Source organism: Engraulis encrasicolus, chromosome 10 (genome assembly GCF_034702125.1).
Source record: "Engraulis encrasicolus isolate BLACKSEA-1 chromosome 10, IST_EnEncr_1.0, whole genome shotgun sequence".
NCBI lineage: Eukaryota > Metazoa > Chordata > Actinopteri > Clupeiformes > Engraulidae > Engraulis > Engraulis encrasicolus.
The window spans coordinates 47,022,429-47,037,437 of NC_085866.1; the positions used below are offsets into that span (position 1 = coordinate 47,022,429).

At 43.2% G+C, this 15,009-nt stretch overlaps 1 protein-coding gene across 4 annotated transcripts in view; it reads right to left on the bottom strand.

The window, feature by feature from the left end:
- Positions 1-1,221: 1,221 nt before the first annotated feature.
- pou6f1 (POU class 6 homeobox 1) overlaps positions 1,222-15,009 on the bottom strand; it is a 28,281-nt gene continuing 14,493 nt past the window's right edge. For 3 of the 4 annotated variants that reach the window (XM_063209063.1, XM_063209064.1, XM_063209061.1), the window contains 6 exons: positions 13,794-14,071; positions 12,822-12,953; positions 11,576-11,821; positions 10,487-10,625; positions 8,605-8,773; positions 1,222-6,025 (listed from right to left, as the gene is read on the bottom strand). In XM_063209063.1, the coding sequence (XP_063065133.1) occupies positions 5,590-6,025; positions 8,605-8,773; positions 10,487-10,625; positions 11,576-11,821; positions 12,822-12,953; positions 13,794-14,071 (1,400 nt within the window). In that variant the 3' untranslated portion in view covers positions 1,222-5,589. The remainder of the gene's footprint in view (positions 6,026-8,604; positions 8,774-10,486; positions 10,626-11,575; positions 11,822-12,821; positions 12,954-13,793; positions 14,072-15,009) is intronic. The other variant, XM_063209062.1, reaches the window with a different exon arrangement.

The following is a 15,009-nucleotide window of genomic DNA, read 5'->3' on the forward strand; positions in this document are numbered from 1 at the left end:
TTAAACTGTTATGTGGAACTTGCTACATAAAACTAAAAAGCTGATCTGTTGTGCAATTTATAGGTCTAATTAACTAGAAAGAGAAGCCCAGTATTTTGCAGTAGGCCTAACCTGCTCACTTACTATGAAAATGTTTCTGGTAAACCATGAACCATGTGGATATCACAAGGCAAATTTTGACAACACCATTTGCCCTCATTTAATCCCAATAACTTCTCTTTTTCTTTTAATGTACTGTATTTTTTGGGGCTTCTTGGGCTTTATTATGACAGGACAGTATGAGAGGAAACAGGAAACAGTTGTGAGATAGAGACAGAGGCTGAATCTCAAATGGCACACTTGTGCATTTTAGTGTTCAGTTTTCAGTGCGTATGCTGTATTAGTTACTCACTGAAACATAATGCCCGAAGTGCACAAGTGCTCCATTTGAGATCCAGCCAGAGAATCTCTAACAGGGATAGAGACAGAGGTGGAAGAAGTACTGAAGTTGTGTACTTAAGTAAAAGTAGAAGTACCCTGCGAAAAAATTACTCAAGTGAAAGTAAAAGTTGTTTCCCAAAAACGTACTTAAGTAAAAGTCCTAAGTACTAACTTTTAAATGTACTTTTCAGTACAAAAGTACAAGTAGGCCTACTCACGCAATGGCTGTCTTTCTCCATGTCTACCTACTTGATCGAATAGGAAAAAGTGTCTGCAACGGTTTTCGGTTCTATTTGAACATGACTATGGAGTCCTGTTAATGTTTTTAAAAGTATATTTTCTGTCTGGGTGTCAATTTGGAAGAGGGGCTTGGTCCCGCCTCCCTGCCCGCAGCTGAGGCTACTGAAATATCCACGAAACACAACAGGAAAACCTAGGATAAATGTAACTAGTAACAAAGTCTTCTCCTAGAAATGTAAGGAGTAGAAAGTACAAGTAATTGTCAAAAAATGTAATTGAGTAAAAGTAAAAGTCTGCATTTTTATTTTTACTCAAGTAAGTACAAATTCCAGAAAAAACTACTTAAGTACAGTAACGAAGTAAAAATACTTAGTTACGTTCCACCTCTGGATAGAGACAGGGATAGAGATGGGGTTGGGCGGGGAAATTACCCCAGACGGACTCGAACCAGGGTCCCCATGGGCAATGTAAGCCCAAATGTGGGGGGCTTAGCGCGCTGCGCCACAACGCCCCCCTTCCAATAACTTCTCAACAACAAGATCAAAGGACAGTGAATTAGTAGGGAAATGTCAGTTTATTGGCATAGACATAATTCAAACAATACATATCATTCAATTCCATACAAGAAAAAAAACTGTTAACACCTTGCACACAGTTCATACTCAAAGCTGTTACTTTCAAAACGCTTATAAGGCATTCTTCTGATTAAACCCCCACATTAACATTTACAGGTTAAAAATCATTTGTAAAATTTTATTTCACATTTATAAAGTTATCTTCATACGCCATTAGTCACACTACTTCCTTATGTGAGCTATTGATGGCACCAATTTTACCAAAAATCTCAGATTTTATATGTGATAAAATGTAATATCTACACAAAATTGTTGCACGACTTTCTTTTTTTTCACATTGTAGGCCTAATGCATTTTCTTTAAACGGCACCAAAAAAGGTGAAACATATTCAGCCAATGGATGTTTGCAAAAGGGTTAATGGTGACTATCTTTGTTCAAAAATCACAATATCATGACCTAATTCGTCAATTTAACAGCACCTATTGTCGTCAATTCAGCACTTGAAAGAATGAACTAATGATGTACATATTCTATCCTTTTTCCTCACTGTGGACACAATGGCAGGATATAAGACAAACAAGGATTAGACTGGTTTGTAGTTCATGGAATATCTCGGGCCCCCCATCGAATACTTTGGGGATCCTTTCCTCAGACACATCAAAACAAACAAACAGCCAAAGGTGGAATAATAATCCCTACAGTATAGGAAAGATATCTTTGAAGATAGAATTTAATTAAATGGGCAACAGAAACTGGAAAATGGATAAACAGGGAGTATCATACCTGTGTGTGTGTGTGTCTAAGGGCGTTTTCACACCTGCTCCCATTCAGTGAACTCAAACCTGTCCAAATACCCAGACCCCTTGGAAGTGAACCGTACCGAGACCTTTATTGATGTGGTCTCAGTATGGTTCACTTAGGAGTCCTGACAAGTTACACTTGTGACTAGATGTAATCACTTAGGTAGAGCTCTAGAGGGCCGGATGAGAGGACTGACCAGTGTTGCCAGAAACGGGCATTGGGCAGGTTTTTCTGTAGATTTCTGGCCATAGAGATCAATACAATTTGGTTCTAATTGGGCTGGATTTAGTGCCTCCAGGCGGTTTTTGAGCATTGTTTGGACTGGAAATAACCAGACACATCTGGCAACCCTAAGACTGACACAATACATGTCTCACAGGAACACAAACAGAACTGAGTCCTTTTGCTGTCGGTTCACTTTTTGTTTCACTTAAAAGAGGAGTGAGTTTGATTCACTTAAAGAAGACTAGGAGTGAAAATACCCTTACTTGGTTAGTTGTATATTGACTAACAAAAAAGGCATTGTACATCATATATTCTGCCAGCAGTGTATTTTATATCAAATGTATGGGGCAATCGAGTAATTGTTAAATGCTGGTCAAAAGGGCAATGTAATAAATAGCTGAATATTTAGCTGCCTATCTCAACTCTATTGCTGATTGCAAGACAAGTCCCTCCCAATGCAGTGAGAATGCACTAAAATTAAAAATCCACAACGAATTCAGGATGCATCTTCTTAAAGATTAGGTCTGTTACAAATGTGTGTTATTCTTCACCAAAATAAAAAAAAAACTTGCGAGGAGCTTGAAAGAAAATGGAGAGAAGAAATGAAATGGTTGTGAGAGAATGGCTCTTTCACTCAATCATTGGAGATTACACGTCACATGTGAACTATTAAAAAAACAGCACAAGTCAACTGTACAAACGCTGTAAAGGAGTGTTTTTTTCACCCGTGGGGCATATGGGAGTGTCTCCAAGGTAACACTAGTCACATTTTACTTAACATCTTTGATTCAGTGTGTGTCTACATCTGCAATAGGAGAGTTGAATGTAATCTGATTTTGACCTTGAAAAAGATTAAGTTGAAGTTGATACCCTGTAATTACTCCAAATAACTGCAGGTCGCTTTGGATAGAAGCGTCAGCTAAGTGTAATGTAATGGCGAGTGTTGAGAATGACATTAGCCTTCCCATTCTGAGTGACTGGTGAAATGTGTTTCTCCATACGGTGACATTGTTGTAGTATTTATTTTATAGTACTATCTACTGAGAATAATAAGACAAACATTCCAAAAAATGAACATCTGAAAGTTACACAGTAAACATTCCATTACTTGTAATTTAGGACGTTTCCTGTAATTACAATATATGTATTTGAGTGCAATTACACAGCTCATTTGTATGCGGTCCTGCAGTTTCTGATAGTTTGTGGGCCTAACTCAACGTACGTCTCATTCAGTATCCCTCTGTTGTCAGCATTTCACACAAATAGTCTTTTCCATTGTTTCTGTAATTTAAACAATTGATGAAAATTAAAACACGGCAAATGTCTTTCTACATTGTGCTCTTCCTTGTCAGACATATGTTTGGAATATATTATATTGTTTATCTATTGTGGCAATACTGCATGAATGATTTAGGTATGCTATACTCACATTCAAAGTTATCTGTGAACTAATCAGACATTTTACTTAAATTAGCAAACAGCACTGTCCCTAAAACTGATTGCATCTAGCTTAAAGCGCTAGATTTCACTGTATAGAACCACTGAGACTCTGGTGCCCACGGACACAGTTGCAAAAGACCCCAAAACAACATTATGACAATGTGGTATTGCTATTTCATCTCAATTAGTCTACCTTTTCAACTTTCACGTCAGATGGTCAAACAAATGACAATGACAGATTGTAGTGTTACGGTTTCGGGTGTCAAGCGGTCTTCCCTTTTCTCAAAGTTTTAGTTTTCCCCATTATCAAATGTTTCTTTAAAACTTTACATAAACATAGTATGACTGCCAATTTCAGCACAATTCATCCTCCAATGTCCAACTGAAGTCTGTAGACAAAATAAACTCTGGTAGGTATGTATGTAGCAGTTAACAACCTCATCTAACCCTCAACAGAGGGAAATGTCTATACTGTATAGTTATGTTAATCTGAGAGTTGCGGTATATATTATAGAGTCTGAATATTTACATTAGAATATGTGAAAACTGAATAGAACACTGAATTGGATTCAATGGGTTAAAACTACCGTCATGCACCTGTCCACAAATCCAATGAATGAAACACACTCATTTCAGAGCACCATTACTTAACCGAAAAGTGTCTCAGAAAGTATAAATGATGTAACCCGCAATGTTATGCATAATCTCTTCGTCACAACACAATTATTAGAAAAGATAGGTGTCTTCAAACAAACATTGCCCTGCTCCAAACTGAGTGAGGACCACATGGTAATAGATTCCAGAACCGTTCAAAATAAAAACTTTACAAAGACGATCAAAAGATATTATTTCATGATACTGTAAGAATAGACATTTTCACTGAAATGTTCTTCATAAACTTGAAATATTTTTATGTGAGCACAGAACTGATCTCGATCTGTTGTATGTTACAGTATGTAATTGCTGGTATTTCTTACCTGTATTTAAGTAGTATATTTTAGTCCCTGCCTATGTTAGACAGATTAGAAAAACAACACTCAACAATATTAACTAATAATGACATCGGTTTACAGTAACTTACTGTTTACGATTCTGGCTCTAGATTTAGACACTATTTGTCACGGCTATTGTGGTAAAACATTCAGAATCTGTTGGCAAACAAAATCTCACAATGGAAAAAAAATGTGCATGCATTTTTCAGACTTGAAACCTATATGATTGTCAAATGTGACAAGCCATACGTACACACACTCACAGTCACACAGCTACACACCATGTACAAAAAAAAAAAAAAAACAATACGTACCATTCTGAAAGAAAAGAAATGACTCCAGACTGAGAAATCTTTGACAGAACTGCAACCTGTAGCTTATGGGTATATGACAACCATTATGTTTGGGACGTTGAGGTTGTATCATGTGGGGTTTATAGGGCAATACCGACGTCCAGGTCCTCCCACTGACACACACGAAACACCTCCAACTAAGACCGCACAAAAGGGTCACTCGTGTACATGTTGACCTTCCAATATAAAATCAGACGCATGATTTCTAGTTACCATGTCAATATATTTTGAAAAAAATGCAAAACATCCTAGTCCGTTTAGAGTGTTCCTACCCTTCTTCGGTATCAGTATATTAAAAAAATGAGCAAGTAGCAATTTGCTCTTGGGTGGCATGCCAGACATCATCTGCATTCAACAGCCTCCATTTGCTCTGTGCATCTATTTTACCGTCTGGCCTGCCTTCATCCTTCCACAAAAAAGTGCCTTTTACATTGCAGTATTGAAAAAATATTCTGCTATTATTATTCCTTCACATCATCACCTTTGACTCTCTCCATGTATTGCACCACCAAACAGCAACGACAAAAAAATCCTTCATCCTTTCAGTGCTTCTGTTGCTGGGCTTGTTGCTGTTGCTGTTGTTGTTGTTGTTGTTGTTGTTGTTGTTGTTGTTGTTGTTGTTGCTGCAGCTGCTGCTGCACCTGAAAGACATTGATCTTGCTGGTGTTCTTCAGGGTCTGCCGGCGGTTGCAGAACCAGACGCGCACCACCTCGCGGTCGTAGTTGAGCTCCTTGGCGATCTGCGTGATCTCTTGGCCCGTGGGCAGCGCGTTCTTCTCAAAGTAGGTGTTGAGCACCTCGATGGCCTGCGGCGTGAAGCTGGTGCGCCGCTTGCGCTTCTTGGACGGCTCTCCGCCGACGAACTCCATGAGGTTCTGCTGGCCCTTCTGGTTCCACAGCTCCGCCTCGGCCAGCCAGCGCTCCAGGACCGGCTTTAGCTTCTGGGCGCTCTTGGGGGTGATGTCCAGCTTCTCAAACCTGAGAGCATAGATGACAATCACTTAGAAGCCGGTTACACGTAGCCTACGTGGATACTTTTAAACACGGATGTATTTTTTGTATTAATTTACTGTACATATCAACACGACATGGATAACTTATGGTGACAATCTCTTGCACTAATGCTCTAGCTGTCCCAGTCCCAGGATAGACTCTATTGCATGTTCCTGTGCACTTTGTATCTGCTAGTGTTTTGGCTATGAATATGTCCTTGACTGAAAGTCGCTTTCAATGAAAAGCCAAATGCAATGTAATAAATAATGTAATGTAATAATGTAATAAATAAAAATAAAAGCACCACTGTGACAGATGAGTTTTACTAGACTACTAAAATGGATATTTTTAAAGGGAGACTTCTAAAACTTCGCTTTGGTGTAAACGAGAGGCCAAAACTGATGCGTTTTCAAAAATAAAACATACTGTATACATACTGTAGTGTATATAATGTACCGGTGAACCATCTTAAAGCTGTAAACAGCTTGTGTCTAGACCATGGAGAAATATGCACATGAAAAAAAGAGCTTGAAATTAGTATTTTTTCAAGGTGTGATATTTTCTCAACTTCAACAAAAATATGGACAAACTTTATTGAGACAGAATGTAAATGTCTCTTAAAGATGTCCTCTCACCGTCATTTCATTAATATTGCTGTGTTCCCCATTGTTATTGAATGTGTTACGCGTTGGTCCGGTTTTAAAAAACGCTCTGGTTGCTTTGTTTCAAGCCGTCTTTGCAAGCTAGCAAGGTGGCTTGTGGAGAAACGAGAGGGTCTTACGTTTTTTGTGTGTGTATATCGGTCTCTGATTCGCTCCCTCCTCCTGCTCTGCAAAGACAGCGTCTAAAGTTAGAGTCGCCGGGTGGTACTGCACTATAGGGGCGCCAACGGAGGCGTGCAGGCTCCATTCAGGGCTGTGCTCTTTCGACAGCGACCCCTAGGCGAGCTGCAGGCATGGAGCCACCAGAGTGGGACAGCTGCATGTATGAGGTTTTGTGCTCTGTTAGGGCTTTCAGGCCGACCAGAACGCAGCCGGAGCCGGAGCCGGTGCCCGCACCAGTTACGTTCGGCACTAAAGTGCTTATCTGCGAACCGCCCGTGTTCATACCGGGCTCTGAACTTTTCCCGCACGTGACTATGTTACCCGGATGAAACTGGTGACGGCCACACTGTCGTCACAGTTCGCAGAGAAAAACCTAGTATTTTGCGGTTCGCATTGCGAACCAACTTTCCGGTTCGCATTGCGAACCAACTTTCCGGTTCGCGAACGCAAATATCTGTGGTGTGAACACGACAGCCGTTTCGCGCTTAGGTGCGGGAAAAGGCTCCAGCACGGTTCTCAGTCGGCCTGAACGCGCTATGTGTGTATCTGAGAGTAGCAACCAGCTGATAGCTAAGCTAAGATTTTGGGCCACCAGGAGTTGCTGGTTTTAAAAACAAGCAGTCCAAAATTACTCAACATGTTTTTAGAAAAATGGGTCGACATAAACCTTTGTGGGCAACGCCTTCTTTCGATGTGACGAAACACAGAAAGGCTTTCGTGATTCGCTCGTTTCTCTGCATTGTTTATGTTAATTGGGAAACACCGGGAAATACAGCCAGACGAGGTGACGCACCGCTATGAGAGCCTTGCATGTGAGTCTAACTTGGGGTGACTGTCCGATTTTCAAAAGGAGTGAGTAAAGCCGGAACCGGAAAAAAACGGAAGTTGACCTTTAAGAGTAATAAGTAATGCCAGATTTGAAGGTCATTCCAAAGTATAAGCAAGTAAAAAAGTAAAGAGGTACATTTTTCAATACAGTATATTTTAATATAGTAAATTTTTAATAGAGCCAAGGATCCTTGCTACAGGTATCCTTGCCATTGTATTGTAGATTACATTTTTCAGTAAGCCATGAATCTGCACTCTGGCCTTGGGGTTAATTGCGGTGTTTGTTTAACCTAGTGTGGCAGGGGTCTCCATCCTTTTGTTGTCCTCCTATCTCGCCATCTGTGTGTGTGCTGTATGTATGTGTGTGAGAGAGAGAGAGAGAGAGAGAGAGAGAGAGAGAGAGAGAGAGAGAGAGAGAGAGAGAGAGAGAGAGAGAGAGAGAGAGAGAGAGAGAGAGAGAGACACTGTGACTGTGTGTGTGTGAGTGAGTGAGTGAGTGAGTGAGTGAGTGAGTGAGTGAGTGAGTGAGTGAGTGAGTGAGTGAGTGAGTGAGTGAGTGAGTGAGTGAGTGAGTGAGATGTGAGTGAGTGAGTGAGTGAGTGAGTGAGTGAGTGAGTGTGAGTGAGTGAGTGAGTGAGTGAGTGAGTGAGTGAGTGAGTGAGTGAGAGAGAGAGAGAGAGAGAGAGACTTTGTGTGTGTGTCTGTGAGAGTGTGTGTGTGACTCTGTGTGACTCTCTGTGTGTGTGTGTCTGTGTGTACTCTCTCTCTCTCTCTCTGTGTGTGTGTGTGTGTGTGTGTGTGACTGTGACTGTGTGTGTGTGTGCGTGTGTGTGACTCTGTGTGTAACTCTGTGTTTGTGCGTGTGTGCGTGCGTGTGTGTGTGTGTGTGTGTGTGTGTGTGTGTGTGCGCACCTGCAGATGGCTGACTGGCTGTAGGCGGGCCCCTCGGTGGCGGTGAGGGCCTGGCCCACCTGTGTCTGTGTGAGGCCCAGGGACAGCCGGCGGATCTTGAAGTTCTTGGCAAACTCACGGATCTCCTCCAGGTTGATGCACTCCTCATCCGTGCCACCTTGCTGAGGCTCTGAAGCATGACACGCACGCACGCACACGCGCACGCACGCACGCACACGCACACGCACACGCATACACACATACACACGCGCACGCCCACACACACACGCATGCACAGACACACACACACACACAGACACAGACAAAAAAACACACAGAGACGCGCACACACAGACACACACAGACACACAGTCACACACAGACACACACTTTGTGAGGAACTTTTCCAAATAAACATGGAGGGCTCTTCAGTCTTCAGGTGAAATATATTACAGGCAACCTTCAATTTTATTTCCCTTGGATAGTAGTTCTATTCTACTACTTGAATACTCTACTACTAGTATAGTGTTTCTCATCGAAGGCTCTACACCCCACAGGAGACCGCTGAGAAAGGGGGCGCTCGGTCTATATTATTTTTAACACTACAGTAAAGAGGGAATTGGCAGGCTTATGATGAGGTCAAGGGGGCGTTGGCAATGATTAAAATGGCACAAGTACCCATGACAAAATTAATTAAAAGTTTGCCATGCACAGTATGAATTCTTAAGTGTACTCCTGTATGTCTGAGGAAGCTGTCAAGTCACGACAAATCTAGTCAAAACAAAAAAGCAGGGCACTGAAAAGGATGTACGGCACGACAGTGCTTTCAGTAACAAATGAGTTGAAATCACATATTTTCCCTGAGGTGTTTGGCAGATGCCCTCCTTTTCTAAAACAACACAAAGAGTGTCTGTTTACACAAGCTAAGGAGAGGTACCAAAGCCCTTTTGCTGAAAAGCCAGAAGAATTTAGATGACAGGGGGGCGCTACATCCTCTCCATTCATTTGGTAATGAAATGGGCTGTTTATGAGCTATAAATAAATAAACAAAAAAACATAAACACAAACCAAAATTATGTTTGCAGGCATTCTGCCAAATTCCCCAAGCGTGATTTAACTGTGGCCTCATTTGGAGGTTGCGGGTGGCCCACAGTGACAGAGAGAAATAACCGGGCACTATGGCACTCTGGAACTATGGCCAACACATAGCTCTCCGAAGGCACGTTTTTTTTTCTGCTTTTTTTAATCCTTGCATGCGATTGAAGAAACCACTTGTCTGACATTTTTACTAGAGTGCTACTTTAACTACTCACAGATTTAAAAATACAGTTGAAACTAGGGCTGCACAATATATTGAAAATTTATCGAAATCACGATATCAAAAGTGGCGATATGCGTATTATCGATAACAAGTAAAACAAATTCTGTGCAGTCCAATCGCAAGCCGAATGTCAACAAATGCACGAGAAGCCCGTCAGGGCCAAAGCCTGGCCCCCCACACAGGCCGACAAATTAGTGACAAGAAAAACACTCTGCATTATTTCTAAATATCGTTTAAATATCGTTATCGAGGTATTGCATACTGTTATCAAGTATCGATTTTTTTTCTAATATCATGCATCCCTGGTTGAAACACAGAATCAATGTCTATGATTGAGTCCATGCAAGCCGCCATGGATGTCTGAAACAACTGTCGATTGTCATATCTCTTTGTCGAAAAACTTTGTCATATCTCTGAAAATCCTGTCATCCTCATTGGTTCGCCTGCCTGACAGTTTGGGAGCTGGACAAAACTGAATATCCACCCAGATCTCTGAGTAGCTGGCGAAGTTGAGCAGAAACACATGAGGGTCTGGCGAGAGCAGATTACAGGTTAGAGAGGAAATGGCTACAGGCTACTTACTGCTGACGAGTTGCCCGACGGTTGGCGCCTCGCCACAGGCCAGGGGCACAGCAGATGCCAACGAGGGGGGTGCCTGTTTCACCAAGGAGGGCTGCGGAGCGATGACAACAGGGGACTGGGCCATAGTCACCACCGGGCCCTGGAACGATGACACAGATGGCATCCCATGTTATGATTATATAGGATGTGGAATGAAGGGGAGTACTTTATAACAGCTGTGAGGAGTCTAAACCTAGACAGCATTCAACATTGCATTGCAAATTACTTCAAATGAAACTAAAATTCATACCCAACCATTTTGCTCAAATACACTATTCTCTACATTTTGTCACCATTAGTTCCAGTGAAACTATTTTTATACAGATAATCATCTATTCTCTGCTAGATTTCACAGCAGGTGCAAGGAACTGTAGTTTGTAGACCTCTGCGGGTCTCTATCTAACCATTAGCTGACCAGGTGTTAGACTGGATGTTAAATTTGGCCAAGGATAGGTGTTGATCTGAGGGAGCTTCAGCACGGTTGGAATTGGTCAAATCCACTTCTGTGAAGGGCGCGCTACTGAAGCCACAAACAAAGTTAGGAGAAAACTTGCTTGAAGAGAGATGGTCACAAGCCATCAAACAAAGCTCAACAACTTGAAACTTTGCACCAGGAGTGGAATCAAGTCATTCAAGAGCGATGTGAAAGACTGGTGGAGAGCATGCCAAGATGCATGAAAGCTGTGATTCAAATCTAGGGCTATTCTACCAAATATTGATTTCTGAACTCTTCCTAAGTTAACATAAATTGTTTTAAAGTGAATATCATCTTATTTTCTTTTAATTTTTGAAGGTCTGAAAACCATTTGTAACTGTCTGCAAATAAATGCTCTAAATGACAATATTTTCAATCGAAATTCGGAGGAAATGTTGTCAGTAATTTATAGAATGAAACAACAATGTTCATTTTACTGAAACACATGCCTATAATAAGTAGCAAAACCAGAATAACTGGTCATTTTGCGGTGGTCTCTCATTTTTTCCACGGCTGTATATACCGGAGAGAAAAGTAGAGTGCAAATCAAGCATCTTTGGCTAAGCCCTGGATACCTGTGCAGCTGGCTTGGCGAGGGTGAGAGCAGTGGCGGCAGGCTTGGGGAGCACAGCGGCAGCAGCTGCAGAGGAGGTGGGTACCTGGGCGGCCCCATTGCCAATAGCGATGATCTGGCCCTGGGCGTTGAGCAGCAGCTGGGGGGACATGGTCTGCACCTGCAGGCCCTGCGGTTGCAACGCCGCTGGGGTGGCACTGCCAGCCAGGGAGGCTGGGTTCAACAGCATGGGTAAGGTGCCAATCACCTGCCACACGGAGAAAGAAAGGGAGAAAAGACTGGTTATGTAATAGCATGTTTATTGCATGCTATTAACCCTTGCAGGCACCAGGGACTGGTGGCATGTTAGGAATTCCTTTCCGGGGTTCCCCAGCTGGGGTGGGGTGTCTGGGGGTGGGGGTGTGGAGTAAGGTGCCAATCACCCGACATGGAGGGACAGCGACATAAACATGTTGACCTGTAATAAAAATAGCAAGCACCGATCACCTGACACCCAGAGAGAGGAAAACACACTGAATGTGCACTGGGCTGAATAGAACTCACGTATTAGTAGAAGTACGGCTGGGAAAAAGTGTTTTGCCTCCACATCCCAAAAAATAGGAAGGGACTGAGGGGACTGCTCATTTCTCCTGACTCAAGACCCTTTGTTGTTTGTTTGTTTTTCCCTAAAAGTTTTTGCGAGGGCCCACACATCTTGAAAATCTTTTGTTAGTAAGTGAAGTACGGTTTCACCACTTTATTTTTTAGCTTGGTGAGGTTTCAGCACCCAGCCTTCATCAGAGTGTGTTTGTTTTGATCTAAAACAGGTACACTTTTCTACCAGGTACATGAACCCCTTTGGGGAAAGAGGGTTTAGGTGGCCGGATTCAGTTTGTCCCCTGGGCACGGACTCAGTTGGCCCATCCATTAATCTCTCCCAATTACTCCACTGGTACACCTACTGTACATATAAGTGCATTCACAATGAACACCTGTGTGACTTGTGGTGTGAGTAGATTATGTAACATTGGGCTCGTTTTTGATGAAGCAGTGATGCTTTTGGATGCATTCTGGTTAGATAACGAGTCCATTAGCTGGGATCCCTTGCAACTTGATTGGCAAAAGTATAACACAGCAACGCACAGAGATGATCTTTTAACCTCTGAAACCAAACGTGACATGCCAAATGCTTTACACAGTCTTATAGGGAATTTTCAAAAAAAAGATCATAGGTTACTGTGAGTGTGTGTAAAAGGTGGATGATTTACCTGGCCCTGGGCGTTGGTGATGATCTGATGGCTGGTCAGTCCGGCCATGTTTGACACGGCACTGGTGATAATGGGAGTGGTGGTGAGGGAGCTGATGAACTGAGGCTGGGCACCCAGGGAGGCCGCGCTGATCTACGGCAAGAGAAGAGGATCAATTTTCCATCCAAGCAAACCCCCAAAATGACATCCATCCACCATTACGAACGCATACCTGACAAACTCAATTCCCTAGAACTTGATTTGTTCTTCACAATGTAGTATTAACAAATAACAGATGAAACCAATTCTAAAGAACTTGATTTGTAACTTCATAACGTAGTATATGAGCAAATAACTGCCAAATCTGATTCACCAGAACTTGTTTTGTTCTTCACAATGTAGCTTGCAGTAGTCACAAAATAGCCTGCACTGCAGCAGCTAAGAGAGCTATATATAGAGGACAGACATAAAACGCCAAATGTTCAGCAATGCTGAGGATCATTTTTTGTTCCAGCGGATTGCACTGTACTGCTTTCTTGCTTTCTTGTTCCAAAAACTGAGCTTGACAGCACAAATTATGGGCTTCCTAAATCAACCACAGCAAGGGAGAGAGAGAGAGTGAGAGAGAGAGAGCGAGAGCGAGAGCGAGAGCGAGAGCGAGACTGAGTGTCCCTGGATGCTGCAGCCCCTACATTTCTCATTGCTCCACCAGCGCTATAAGCTCATCACTGAACACACTGAGACTCCAACAAGCTCATCAAAGACAATTCCCCTATGATGCCAGAGCTTTATGAGGGAAGCAAAATGAGACAGACAAGAGAGAGAGACAGAGAAGACAGAGAGAGGGAGAGAGAGGTTGGAGGCAGAGAGACATTAGAGACGTACAAATAGGGAGACATGGAGAGAAAGATAGAGAAAGGGCTGGACACAAAGGGGGAGAGAAAGAGGATTGGAGACAAAGTGACAGGGGGGAGAGAGCATGCGTGTCCGTACAATGGCAGGGTTTATCGAGAGTCCGGCTGTCTGGAGCGTAGCCACGGACGTGCTGGGCTCAGGCGCGGAGGACGAAGAGGAGGAGGAGGACGAAGAGGAGGAGGAGGGGGCCTTGGGAGTGGTTGAGGCGGTTGCCATGGCAACCTGTGCAGCGGTGGAGGCGGCGGTGGTCTGGACGGCGGCCTGCACCGACTGCAGCGTGGCGGCGGCCTGCGGGGCAAACAGCGTCTGGGCCGGCACCTGCAGCTGCGGCTGCACCGAGTTCAGCATGGTGGCAGCTGTGGAGAGAGAGAGAGAGAGAGAGAGAGAGAGAGAGAGAGAGAGAGAGAGAGGGGGAGAAAATGGGAAGAGGGAAGAGGGGATGCAAGTTGAGCAATGGTCAGGAGGCAGTTGGGCATCATGTCAAACAACACTGTTTGAGGGAGAGAGGGGGGGGGGGNGGCATGGAGGAAACAGATGATGCTCCATGATGAACCAGCCGGGCGGATGCCTAAGGTCATCTCCAAGGACAGTTGAAAAAACCAGAACACGTAACCAGAGGCTCACTGCTCATGTGCCACAGTGATAAACACACGCACGCACGCACGCACGTGCACACACACACACACTTACTTGGCCGAGGCCTACAGTGCCAGAACAGAACTGTAAAGGAGCCTAGAAAATGTCCAGCTCCCTCAGAGATGTGCACACTTGAGGCTCCCTAGTCTAAAGATAGACGACTGCATTGCTTGCATTGCTGGGGGAGATGACTGGCGTTACAAAGCGGGGGGGTGTACTCATCATCAGCCAGATGTTAGGGAAAACTTAGAGGCAAAACGTGTTGGAGACGAAATGAAAGTTCAGCTTAGCCTTTTTCACGATAAGGTAACGTTAGAAAACCCAAGGTTCATCACAGAGGGACATGATGCATTGCCTCCAAACCTTGATTTACTGTATCTATATTCTTTATTAAGTATAGAATTGTAACGGAACTAATCTCAAATGTTCATAACATAACAGTCTTAAGTTAAACTTAAACCAAGTGTGCAGTCAGGACTACTGACCGCTTTGGATGGGGCCCAGCGACCAGGTATTGGCACATTATGTTGTTCCTACTTCAGCAATATGGCACACATCGAACTGCCCAATGGAATCAAAAGGTCTTCGTTTCTGCATTACATTACAGTAGTACATTATTTTACTCTCAGCTGACACTTTCATTCAAATTTCATTTTAA